This window comes from Tenrec ecaudatus, chromosome 3 (genome assembly GCF_050624435.1).
Source record: "Tenrec ecaudatus isolate mTenEca1 chromosome 3, mTenEca1.hap1, whole genome shotgun sequence".
In the NCBI taxonomy this organism is placed as follows: domain Eukaryota; kingdom Metazoa; phylum Chordata; class Mammalia; order Afrosoricida; family Tenrecidae; genus Tenrec; species Tenrec ecaudatus.
The window spans coordinates 108,218,112-108,231,981 of record NC_134532.1 but is presented as its reverse complement, the minus strand read 5'-3'; the positions used below and the strand labels follow the sequence as shown (position 1 = coordinate 108,231,981).

General features: G+C 44.2%; 1 protein-coding gene across 1 annotated transcript in view; it reads left to right on the top strand.

The window, feature by feature from the left end:
- The first annotated feature begins 1,569 nt into the window (after positions 1-1,569).
- Positions 1,570-13,870, top strand: part of FAM241A (family with sequence similarity 241 member A) — a 48,799-nt gene continuing 36,498 nt past the window's right edge. Inside the window, exon 1 of the mRNA XM_075543917.1 lies at positions 1,570-1,888. Coding sequence (XP_075400032.1) covers positions 1,733-1,888 — 156 coding nt within the window. The 5' untranslated portion in view covers positions 1,570-1,732. The remainder of the gene's footprint in view (positions 1,889-13,870) is intronic.

Below are 13,870 nucleotides of genomic sequence, written 5' to 3'. Positions count from 1 at the left end.
TTCCCCATATCCATATTTTCAATTAGTAGATATTTTACCCATCATTTTCTCAATGTACAGAGAAGAGATAACGGAAACATTTGATTTCTTTAAGTAAGAAATCTGTTTAACAAAATGGGTGATTATAGTATAAAAGAAAAAGAATGATAAATTGGATGTATCCCTTTTGTATATTGTGAAAGGCATATTTTTACTCATTGTCCACCTAGAAGCACTGTGGAAGGAAGACCTGGTTATATATTTCTGAATAAAAATTAACTAGTGAAACCCTGGGGAGGTTGTGGTTTCTCTCACACACATAGCCGGGAACCACTGGACAACAACCGGATGGTTGGGTGTGGTGTGGTGGTACACAAACATGCACACCACCAGCAACCCAACGACACCAGGGCTGGTGCCAGGGAAGCACTCAGATGAGACAAAGGAGACAGGAGAGGAAGTGTGTGTTTCTTATTAAGAACAGACAGCTATTACACTGACAAGCAGTCACTAGTACACTCGTCAGAAGAGTCTCTAGGGTCGGCAGGTACCGCGCCAGACCTGGGCCCACTTGACAGGGGACGCCAAAGAGGATTTTGTAGTGACAACGGCAAGTTTCCATTGCCAGCTACCACGGATCATTCAGCCACCAGAGATCAATAGACACACACACACTCAGACACACACACAGAGACACACACTCAGACACACACACAGAGACACACACTCAGACACGCACGCACTCAGACACACACACACACTCACACAGACACACATTCAGACACACACTCAGACACACACACACACTCAGACACACACGCACTCAGACACACACACAGACACACATTCAGACACAGACACACACACACTCAGACACACACACACACTCAGACACACACGCACTCAGACACACACATTCAGACACAGACACACACTCAGACACACACACACACACTCAGACACACACACATTCAGACACAGACACACACACTCAGACACACACACACTCAGACACACACGCACTCAGACACACACGCACTCAGACACACACAGACACACATTCAGACACACACACACTCAGACACACACACACTCAGACACACACATTCAGACACAGACACACACACTCAGACACACACAGAAACACACATTCAGACACAGAAACACACTCAGACACACACAGAAACACACATTCAGACACAGACACACACACTCAGACACACACACACACACTCAGACACACACGCATTCAGACACACACGCACTCAGACACACACATACAGACACACATTCAGACACAGACACACTCAGACGCACTCAGACACACACATTCAGACACAGACACACACTCAGACACACACACACACACACTCAGACACACACACACACATTCAGACACAGACACACACTCAGACACACACACACACACACTCAGACACACACACATTCAGACACAGACACACTCAGACGCACTCAGATACACACACACACTGGCGCGCGCGCACCCCCTCCCCCTCGGTGGCCCCGCCCCCACGCGGTTGCCCCGCCCCGCCCCAGCGTGGGCTCCGCCCCTCCGGCTGGGGGCGGGTGAGCCGGCACTTCTGGCCACGGCGCTGGCGGGGCGGCTCTGGGCTCCGGGCGCTCGTGCCAGCGGCGAGCCCGGCCCATCGGCCCTCGCTCGGGTGGCGGCCGCTGCCGGCGCTTGGCGACTGGGCCCCGGCGGCCGGCCGGGACGGCGGGAGTTGGCGGCAGGATGTGCTCGGCCGGGGAGCTGCTGAGGGGCGGCGGCGGCGCGGAGCGGGAGGAGGAGTGGACCTCGCTGGCGAGGCGGGCGGCGGCGGGGGCCGAGCGGGAGCCCGGCGCGATCCCCAGGCAGCCCTGGCGGCGGCCGCCGGCGGAGCGAGAGCAGGTGAGCGTGGAGACGGGGCCACCGGCGCGGCGCGGCACGGCCCGGCGCGGGGCCCCACCCGGCGGGCGGGGAAGTGCCGGCCGGCGGGCCTCCTCTGGGCTCGGCCCCTCGGGGGTGCCGGCCGGCGGGCTGGGGGCCCGGGAAGCCGCCCGCGGAGCGGGAAGTGAGGTCCGGAGGGAAGTGTCGCCTTGTGGTGACAGCGGGCGCTGCCCAGCCGTCGGGCCGGCGGCTCTCGGGCTCCGCGGAAACGCCGCTTCGCAGACGACCACCCGCGTCGGAAAACCTCCCGTGGACACCGACGCGGCCTCGGCCTGGGACCGGGGTCCCCGCGCGGCGTCTGGGGGCTCCTCCTGCCCCCTCCGCCCTCCATCTTGTGTGCACGCCCAGAGAGTGCCTGTGAGGTGGGGTCGCTCGCAGTGTGGACGCAGGACAGCCCGTGCCTACCTACCGAAGGCCTGCGGACGAGGCCGGGGGCGCTCGGAGCAAGGGCTCCCCGCACAGCGGTCCACGGGGGTTCGGAAAGGCCGGGGACGATCGAGGGAAAGGAAGTGGGGTACTTTGTGAAACTCCCTCCATTCGGCCCCTGGAAGTGTGCTCAGGGGCGTTGTCATTCAGCCACTGTGTTCAGTAGCAGGTAAGAAGTTTCGCAAGAGGGCGAACTGTGTGGGCAGAAGAAATTGAACTAAGTCTGGGGTGAATTTCCACCAGCAAGTAGTCATTAGAGCTTCACAAATTCTGAGATCAGTGTTCCCGATACTGACAGGAAAGGGAAGGAATTCAAATAATTATTGGCCTTTTGTAGAGACTGCTGCTGGCGAGGAGCGCGGTTGGCACCCACCTGCCTCTGGGAGAGAAGAGGCTTTGGACTCCCATTGAGAGTTAAGGGTCTTGGACACTCACAGGGGCGCTTCTGCCCTGTCTTAGTGGGTCGCCTGTGTCGAATTGACTGGAGGCCAGTGAATGTGGTTTGGTTTTGTTTTCTTGGGTTTTTTGTGTTTTTATACTGTTGGAGCAGTCCGTTGATAGCTGTCGCCTTTCATCATTTTTTCTTTCGCCATTTGTCCTCCGTGTTGTCACATTTCACAAGCCATGTTCTCATCACTAAATACATTCATCCTATCATCAACGTTACTTAGAAAACGGAAGGAGTGCCATTTTTCATTCATGTGATAATACAAGAGATAGCAAATAATTGGAAGCTAGATCTTTCGGATTCCATTCCTGGTGGTTTTCCTGTGTTAACTGTACCACGACTCAGTAGTTAAAGGGCTTGGTTTCTTTTCACCTTACTTGCTCAACTGGAAAAATAAAGAAAACAACAACAGAAAGTCACCTGGAAGAAAGGGGTGACGTTTCCAAAGTCAGTTTTCAAGTGTTTGTAAGGACGCCTGTAAAGTACTTCGTGGAAGTTTCTGTGGCATTGCTGTCGTCAGTAGTCGGGACTTACCAACATTGTTTGGTAGAGGAAAAAAAGAGAAGGAAAAATGAAATAAATATCACTTTGCATGCGTGCCTATTTCCTTCATTGTGTGTCAGAAAAAAATCATTTTCTGTTACTCTTGAAAATGTTGCCTTTATCACTTTTTCTTTATTTCATGATTTATTAAGTATTCCAAGCTTATATATATGAATGGTAAGTGAAACAATAACTGAGATGAGATGTGTTTCCTGTTACATCATTACCAAAGAACTTATCAACCCAATTCATTGTTGCAAGCAGCAAATTTTAGTGATAAATCAATTCCTGGGATTATGATCACAAAGGTTTGTTTTCTAACTTTTCACCACCTTGTGTCCTACAAGTAGAATTTTTAATTTGTATATAATACCTTGCAATGATGGCTTAGATAACTATACAGGCATAGGAATAATTTGAGGGAAAATTTAATGAAATTAACTATCAAATATATATATGCCAAGGAATCAATTTGTTTCGTTTTATTCTTAAGGTTGATTCAGGGAGTTGTGGGGGGGGGGTGTCTTGGTTATTTGTTTATTTTGTTGGTTATTTTAAGGGCACCCAAAAGGCAAACCCACAGCCCTTGAGTTGATTCAGTTTTGTAGTGAATCTATAGGGCGGAGTAGAAACACCCCCTAAAGCTTCCAAATATGTAAATCTCTATGGATGCAAACTGCCATGCATTTCTCCTGCAGAGCCGCTAGCGGTTTTGAACCACTAGCCTTTGGGTTAGCAGTCAGGATTCCTATTTGTAAGGACACAGTTGTACCGTGGATTGCCTTTACAGTGCCTTTCTCCCATGGTCTTGGAAGTCCCACCAAGTGATTGGATAAGCACCCTGGTGGCATCGTAGTTACGCATGCGGCCGCTAACGGAAAGGTCAGCAGTTTGAAAACACCAGCTGCTCCAAGGGAGAAAGATGAGACTTTTTACACCTCTGCAGTTAGTCTTAGAAACTCAGAGGACAGTTCTACCTTGCCCTATAGGGTCACTATGAATCTGAATCTACATCATGGGCTATCACTATGCAAATAAGATTCTGTAGTCAATCAAAGAGATTGAATAGCTTGCCAAAAATTCAAATAAGGTGTTTAAGATTTGGTCACTTTTGCTATCCCAGCAGGCTTAACATGAACCATCCCAGGGGTAGAAAGAAGGGCCCTAACTTTCATCAACCAGAAGAGATAGGAACAGAGCATGTCCTTTGGACTTGGGGGGCCTTGTATTGATAAGTCACTTCCTAGACCAGGAGGGAGAGCTGGAACACCAGAAACACAAAGGAATGCTGAGAGACAGAGCCAGAGATATGCCTGCAGCAGAGGCAGCAGAGCCAGGAACCAACCACACACAGAGCAGTTGCCGTACCAGTGCATGAAGCAAGAGTGTTGGTGCCTTCAAGCACAAAGCTTGCTGACCAAGTTGGGTGCCTCTTGGTTCTCATTTGTGGACCTGCGGACCAGAGTAATACTGAGGTGTGAGTGACTGAGGCTGGAGGACCAGAAAAAGGCTTGCCTGTGGGCATGGCTGAAAAGAGACCGTCCTGATGGAAGAGCTTTATCCTACATCTTTCCTGATCTGAATTGTAACCAATTATTTCTCTAATAAACCCTATAATCGCAAGTTCTGTGTGGCCACTGCAGTGAAATATTGAACCCAGAATGATAGCAAAGAGTGTTAGGGGAGAATGACTGATGCCAGAATTATTGATAAAAAGATAGAAGAATCAGCTTTGGGCTCTTGATCTAGATTCTCCTTTCCTTTTGTGCAGTTAGAGGTCAGATGCATCTGCCACACCATTTTGACACATAGGGACTTCAAATTATAAATGGATTAATGTTGAGAAATTGGTTTGTAAACTGGTTATTTCGGACTTAAACTAAACCTTTCCGTAGAAACGAAATAAACAGAAACATGAGCAAAACTGATTAGCTGGAAATGAGGCAAAGCCCATCTTCCTGCTGTCCTTTCTCATTACTCATTTGGTGTTCTAGACTGAATCGCCTGTGGATGTTGAGAGCAGGTAGTGGCGGCAGCCGGGGTTTCCTGGAGTGTGCTCTTGAACTCAGTAGCTCCAGGAAGCTCTTGCTTTTCTCACTTTTTAAATGCTTTTGTGAGCAACTGATTTCCCACGTCAAATCCCTTTCTATTTTTGTTTCTTTCGGGGAGGGTTTTGCTCTTACTACTAAGTTGCTTAAGGAGGCTTCTTCCTGGGCCCTTCCCGATGCTGAAAGCTACTTCACACACATCCTTTCCTTATCACTGCTTTCTCTTTCCACTCCTGTCTGAAAAGTCCCCGCCCCTCCCTCAATCTGAAAACTCTCACATTAGCTTTGAAATCCCAAACCTATCTCTGACTCATTATGATTATAATGTCCTAGCAAAGTATATCTGTGTGTTGGTATTTATTTAATATATTACTGAATACTGAAAAGAGCTCTTGAAAATGATTTTGGGGGGGTTTTTTTATTCACATTGAGGACCGCTGACCAAAGCCATGGTATTTTTAATCACTTCATATGGCTGCAAAGGCTAGACAATCAATAAGGTTACAGGTTGGCTTGCTAATTCAGCAGTTCAAAACCAGCAGCCACTCTATGGGAGAAAGACAAGGCTCTCTCCTCCTGTAAAGACTTAGTCTCAGAAATGGGGCTCCTCCACCCTTTAGGTCTCTGTGAGTTGGAATGGACTCAGTGACAGTGAACTTTTTATTTGTTTTCTTTTTACTTCATTATGGAAAATTGTTCTGTGCATTACATGTACAGCAGTATCCTTGGCCTCTAGACTTTTCCAAAAATCACTTGGGAGGTAAAAGTGTCCCCAGTTTAAAAACTCTGATTTAGAGGTTTTGCTCTTAACAACGATGCATATATCTTAATGAACAAAAGATGTCTACCATAGGCAACCTTTAGAGTATCATTAGGAACAAGGCAAGATGAGATAGAGGGCTGAATTCACCCAAACTCACTGCATTATTACAGTATTACTTGCGATCTGCTTCTTAAAAGAAAGTGGTTATAAAGACTGTTTTCCTATCATGTTGGAGAACCTCTGCCATCAGATTGATTCCAGCTCCTAGTGATCCTACAGGACAGAGAACTGCCTCGGCGGGTTGCCGTAACTGTAACTCTTCAGGCGTGGAAAGCCTCATCTTTCTTCCTCAGAGGATCTGGTATCTTCAACCTGCTGACCTGTGGTTAGCAGCCCAACGTGTAACCCACTATACCACCAGGGCTTCTAATTCATAGGGAAAGATTCTTCCTATATATGCAAAGAATCCTGCTTCTTGGATTCTGGTCCGCCCTAGTACTAGTTAGTTTAGCTTGGACAAAGCTTCATCATGCCTTGCCAAGAGTTCAAAGGCACTGATACCGTGTTCAAGAGCAAACACGGTGAATACTGTGGATTGGCATATGTTCTAGTCCACTGCCCTTCTAAGTGTGGTTTGTAGTTGGCACAATGCCAAAATCACTCATGAGTTTGCTCCCCAACCAAATCAAACTCACTCCCATTGGGGTGATTCTGACTTAGCTAAAAATGTAAAATATCCGGCCCAAATGAATCAGAATCTGCATTTAAGATGATCCCCACCGCAGACGCCTGATAGATTTATTTTCCATTACGAGTCCAGCTGAAAAGAAGATTGGACTGTCTGACACAAAGAACACTGCAGGGTTTCATGTGCTAGAGATTACTAAGTACCTTACATATATCATTAGCTCATGTAATCCTCCCAACTATCTTAGGAAGGTGATGTAACTATTGTTCCTATTAGACAGATGAAGAAACTGAAGCCCAGAGAGGCTAATTAATGGCCCAAAGTTACGATTAGTAAGTATAAGAGCCAGGACTTAAAACTAGGTATTCTAGATCCAGAATCCATGCCATTACACATATCTCTAATGATAGATCAAAAGGGAAGGCTAAAGGCCCCTTCTCAACCTGCCCCCCACTCCAGTTTTGTTGAAACACACTTATGAAATTGCTTTTATCAGGGTTCCTTTGCTTACCAAAGGAACCCTGGTGGCATGATGTTTAGTCATTGGGTTGTGATCCACAAGGTCAGGGATTCAAAACTACCAGCTGCTCTGGGAGAGAAATATGAGGCAGTCTACACTGGTAAAGATTTCTAGCACTTCTACCCTGTTCTATAGGGTCACTATGAGTCGCCATTGACTGCATGCCAGTAGGATTATTTTGATTTTGGTTGGTTAAAAAATGCCTATGAGCTAGGTATTGTTCTGAAGATTACAAGCATTACAAGTGGCAAGAAAATATTAAATGAAACATTACTGTTTGAAAACAAACAAAACTATCATTATCGACAGCAGGAGAACCCCTGGTGGGACTCTCAGATAACCTTTGGACTGCTAACCACCCACAGGACGGCAGTCCACATCCACTGCTGCTCCTGGGAGAAAGATGAGGCTTGTCTGTCCCTGGAAAGACTTACAGCATCAGAAACCTTACACCTGTGCGTGTGTCGGGTCACTATGAGTATATGCATGGACTTAATGGCAGTGGGTTTGGTTTTAATTTGAATTAATAAACAGGATGCTTATATACCTAAAAGATGCAAAAGAATGAGGAATTGGAATTAATAAAATAATCCAGGGAGGTAGCCAGTTAAAAACTGAGCATACATCTAGAAAAGCCAATGACTAGAAAACATGCTGGAGGCGAGATCCTTGCCAGCATGCTTACAAACATGCTAAGAAGGTCCTCTATTACTGGTGCCTGCAAGTGGGTACCCTCTGCGAGCACCCCGTGTGCACCGCCCTCACCATTGCTCTGCATGTGAATCCGCTGTTGAAACCATTGTGTCAGTCCATCTTCTGCAGGGTCTTCCTGGACTTCCTCGCTTTCCCAAATATCACTTCCTCTTTCAGGGACTGCTCTCTCTTGATCACATAGCAAAGGACGTGAGGTGAAGTCTTGCCATTGTTGGCTCTAAGGAACATTATAGCCACACTTTTGCTAAGACCTGCCTACGGTGTTTGTTCTTCTGGCAGTGCTTGCGGTATTTTTTGCCAAATGTATCAAAAAATTTTTCTTTAGTCTTCCTTATTCATCGTCCTACTTTCACACGAAACGGGAGTGATTGAAAACTACCATCACTTGGGTCAGGTAAACCATAGTCTTCTGTGACACCCTTCTCTTTAAGACTTTATATATGTATTTATATATATGTATATCTGAATCTTTATTGCACACTATCACCTTTGGGTTTAAACACGGTCTGATCTCAGGTTCTCTCGGCACATCTGTTCCATGATCATCTTTTTTTAATTCTTCAAGACTTTAAAGAGGTCATGTGCATCAAGCAGATTTTCCCAATACAGTAAATCACTTGATTTCTTGACTGCTGTGTACATGAGCATTGATTATGGATCCAAGCAAGATAAAAATCCTTGACTTCACTTTTTTCTGTTTATGGCCATAGTGTGAAGGATATTTATTTTCTTTTCAGTGAGTTATGGTCTATGCTGAAAGCTACACATAATCTGAGAAGCTGGACTCTGAAGAACGTGGCATTTGGACTGGAGGAAGGCATATTAACAACCTGCGGTAAACAGAAGGCACACAACTCTGCTTGCCAAGAGTGAGGAAGCTTGAAGCAGAGCTGTGTGTCTTCTGTCTACCGCAGGTTGTTAATATGCCTTCCTCCAGCCCAAATGCCACGTTCTTCATAGAGTCCAGCTTCTCAGATTATTTGTTCAGCATACAGATTGAATAAGCATGGTTAAAAAATAACACACCCCTAATATATACTTTTCCTGATGTTAAACTATGCAGTATTCCCGTGTTCTATTTGTAAGGCTGCATTTTAGACCACCAACAGGTCTCACTTGAACACAATCAAGTGTTCTAAATTTCTACTCTTCTTCTTTCATCCATAGTTTGATTCACCTAGTCAAAAATCATTCAAAAGAGATTAAATACATAAAAGTTGAAAATGCAAGAAAATATAGATGGATATTTAGCTGATTACCAAATCAGGAGAAAAGTTTCTAAACAAATATATAGATAACTATAAGTACGGGTGTGTATGAAATGACCCCCCCCCCCAAAAAAAAGAAAGGAATTCCTTTGGGTAATTAAAATGTAAAGCATTTATTTGAGCAGAGACTAAATGTCCGTCACTCTGTACAAAATATACATTTTATCTTCTGATCTGTTTTTTCCCCTCTATTCTGGGAGGAGGGAATTCATTTTGTTTTCAATGTTTTACATTTATCCCTATTGGCACTGTGCCTTGTCTTGGCATGGAAAGAGGAAATGGTTTGCTTTTTTGTTGCTGCTGCTGTTTTCTTATGGCAACAACTGCCGCTTATCGTAGTTCTGATCAAAAAGAAAGCATGGTGCAAATGTTTTGAACTTCATGAAAAATGAAAAGTGATTATTAGTACTTAATAACTAAACACAATGGTTTAAAAACTTAAGTGACTTTCTTCTGTTTTTAACTGTATTCTCCTTCATAGAACTCTTTCTAATATCTCTGAGATATTATTACACTTCTACATTTTATCTAATTACACAAAAATTATTTTTATCCTTTTGATTGAATTTTACATGTATGCATGCATGCAGACTGTCTGCAGAGGCTAAACATTCACATTGCAAATTCCATAAGTCTGCTTGAATTCATGTTTCTTATTCCTCAGTTTTCAGTGGAAATAAAATATAGCAAAAGTAAAATTGCCACTGTTGCAAGTTGAGAATTGAGAGGAAAAGCCATCTTTAAGGGAGAAATATTTGATTAAAGATTCTTTCAGTAGAGAAGCTAGTCTGTTTTGTAGTACGAGCTATAAACTATCTTTCACAAAAACACAATAATGACACCAGAAACTTAATTTAGAAAGAAGATCTTAGGAAAAGTACAAATACACAAAGAGATTTTTTTCTTATCTGCAACTTGAATTAATCATATTCATTTCATGGTCGACTCTTCTTATTCGTCTAGACAAAGTCCTTCTCACATATAATGAATGTCATGTTTTCTTTCTGTACTCTTTTCTTTCCCCACAATGGACACTGGTTTGCCAGATTCCCTTAAAATTGTGTATGTCTCTTTAAATACTGAAAGAGTGGAAATTTTATATGATTTATGACTTGTAAAATATTGAACTCTTGATTAAGATGAAAATTTTTAGTATTTTTCAATTCATAGATATTTAAACATCAATTCAAGAACTAGCTGATAAACTCATCGATTTTACCCAAATATTTTTTCTCCTTTATTAGTTCTCTGCAGTTTAAGGGCATTGACGTGTAAAAGAATGTTGTAACTGCATCGAGCTATAAATGCAAGTTAAGACAATTAGAAATAATATTCTGTCAAGGTGACAGACATGAAAAAGATGCATGGGGTGAATTTAGAGAAAAATGTATAAATTAAGAAGATAGTAAAGTAAATGGTATAAACTAATTCAGCATATCTGGAGGGCAATCTGGTATCAATAAAAAAATCAATAACGTATCTATTATCTTAAAGATTTAAAAAAACAGGGAGCTTAAGTAACATATTGAAAGTATCACAACTAGTAAGTTACAGAGTTGAGATTCAAACTTATGTCCAACCAAGCTCTGAACCACCAATCCAGTGTTGGCACAAAATAATCTGTTTATTGGATTGTGGATAATACAGGCTAAGTAGAAGTGGATGTCGTATAATAAAATAGACTAGAACCTGTTGGTGTATCACATGTACTGTGCATCATTTTGTAGACCTTAGTTTTTTGTACTAAGTCAGGATGTAAAATAATATGAGGAGAAGCCAACAAGCATTGCCATAAAATCTTGAAAGCCTTTATTAAAGCAAAACTATCAAAAGGTGAAGCTGCTGTGTCTTGAATCCAGTGTACACACACTTCTGAAGGCGGCATCTTCTTCTCTGTAGCCTGTCAGCATGGGCTTCTGTACTCTGCAACTTACACCTCATCAAAACTTCCTAATAAGCCCCAGTGATCATCATGTGTCCTTGGAGAAAATCTATCAAGATTACCCTGTAGGCCTCATCCAAAACAGTTGCCATACTTTCTGAGCTGATCTCTCTGCCTTGAATTGAATGGGGCGTACCCGAGCTCCTCAGAAGTCACTGTTTTGATTGGACCTTTTATGAATGAACCCTAAAGGTATTTAAGACAACTGTATTACTGAGAAAACCTGTGTGCGTCCATCTACTGATCATAGAGACGAACATTTTCAGTATGTTTTGTTTGGAATAAATCCATGCTATATGCACTAAAACCTTTGATACTTTCTTTTAATTTAAAGAGAATAATTGTTAAGATTTAAGAGACAAAGATAACACAGACACATCATCCCAATAAGGGAGGCCATCATCACAAGGTTAAAATAACCCCTTGATAGATTACGAATTATTATTAGTTTCATTTCTCACACCGACCACTGTCTCCCTTCTCCCATGTTTTCTGCTCTTCCCCCTGGAGAAGGGTGTATGGTTATGGCTCGATCATTGTGATCCCCCTTTCTCCTTTCCTCTCCCCCCCTTCCCCTTACCCTTCAGGTGTCACCATTCCCACTCCTGTGCCTAGATTCCGTGTATCGTGAGCCCACATATCTTATCTATATCTGTATACAGCACTGGGCTGAAGCAGCACTGGGCTCATGATGGTTAGGGGTGAGGAAGCCTCAAGGAGCCAGAGGAATATTGTATGTTTCATTGATGCTTTACTGCATCCTGTTGACTCATCCCTTCCCTGTGGCCCCTCTGTGGTGGGAGGATTATTCTATTGACTACAGGTGGGCTTTGGGTCTCTGCTCCAACCCCTTTGTCCTCAACAATATGTTTTTGTTTGTTTGTTTATTTGTTATGTGTCTTCTGATGCCTATTACCCAGTCCCAATGACTCCTCATGATTGCACCAGTGGTGTGCTTCTTCCATGTGGGCTTGTTGCTTCTCTGCTGAATGGCTGCTTTTTTAACGTCAACCCTTTAAGACCCGAGGCAACATATCTTTTAATTGTCGGGCATCATCCGCCTACTTCACCACATTTGCTTATGCACCCCTATTGTTTTCAGCAATTGTGTCAGGAGGGTGAACATCAGACTGTCCATTTGTAAGAACAAAGTGCTCTAGTATTAAGGGAGGGCAGGAGCAGAGGCCTGAAGTTCATCCACTAATCCCAGTGTATTGCCTTATAAATATGTGTACATAGACCAATACCTCTTTTTGTGGATGAATGTATTTACATATGTACACAGCTATGCTTGTACCTCTATCCGTTACTTTGCTTCCTAGGTCCTTCCTCTGTTTCCTTTTACCTTCCTCCTGCCCCACCATTACTTTTCCCCTATTTCCACCTCTTGATATTTCCTCTTGCCTAGTTTGCTGTTGCTCCTGCACACATACACACATACACACCCCTATATCCTCCTTGTTATCTCTAATACCCTGTCTATGGCACTGCCTGCTCTCCGCACCCTTCCCCCAACATCCTCACCGCCAGGTCCCCCCAGAACTGTTGGTCCTGCTGCTTTCTCCTTGGGCTTGCTTCCCATGCCTATCTTATATAGTAAGCAGGCAAACAGACGACGACATAGCCCCCAACAAAAAGAAAACAAAAAATTGAAATAAGAAAAGGAGAAGAAAAAAAGGAAGAAATATACATAATTCCAGGTCTATTCACTGTTCTTCATGACTATCTCCCCACTGGACATGGGGGAACTCTGGGTGCTGCCCCTCCAGCCTGGAGTCCGTTTTGGGGGCACTTCAGGGGCTTTGTAGCTTTGCTTTGCTCTGGTTGCTGATCTGTTATGTTACCTTCTTGGTTCGCCCTGCTGTGGGGGGTTCAGATCGCACTACCTCCCTGCTGTGTGACCCCAGAATTGTCCTCTGTCACGGTCTGAGCCAGTAAGGGGAACAACATGACACGAGCTGTTGTTGGCCCCACAGTCCTCTGTGTGTCCCATCACCTCCACAGAGGGACGTCGTCCTCCAGGTCTGGTGTTTCGGCATGGGGTCCAGTCTGGCTGTCCTTTTCTCTCTTCCTTCCTGGTCTGCTTCTGTGTGGGTGCGACATGCTGGTCCCTCTCCCCAACCTGTAGGTTCAGTATTGTTTTCTGTCATGTCTATTTCTAGGGAGGGGGTCAGGTTGGCTCTGGTTGGGGCCAGCCCTTTAGCCCTCTCTTTTCATGCATTCTTCCATACAACCACTAAACATAACTTTTTAAAAAAATCATTTTATTGGGGGTTCATAAAATTCTGATCATCATACATACATACATTGTGTCAAGGACATTTAAACATAACTTTTATACACTCCAGGAAAACAAAAAAGCATGTACCTCTCATTATTTCGATGCTTGTATGAGTATTACAGTGGTCTGGCACTGAGCATCTTCGAGGTTTGCCTGTAGGTGTGGAAAATGGAAGGGCCTACAGAGGTGGTATTTGAGCAAACACCTAAAGGAAGTGAGAATTACATAGATGACTTGTTCCCCCTTTTGTTTTTGGCTCCCTGAGAGAGCACAGCCAAATCTAAGGCTCAGTATTCGTAATC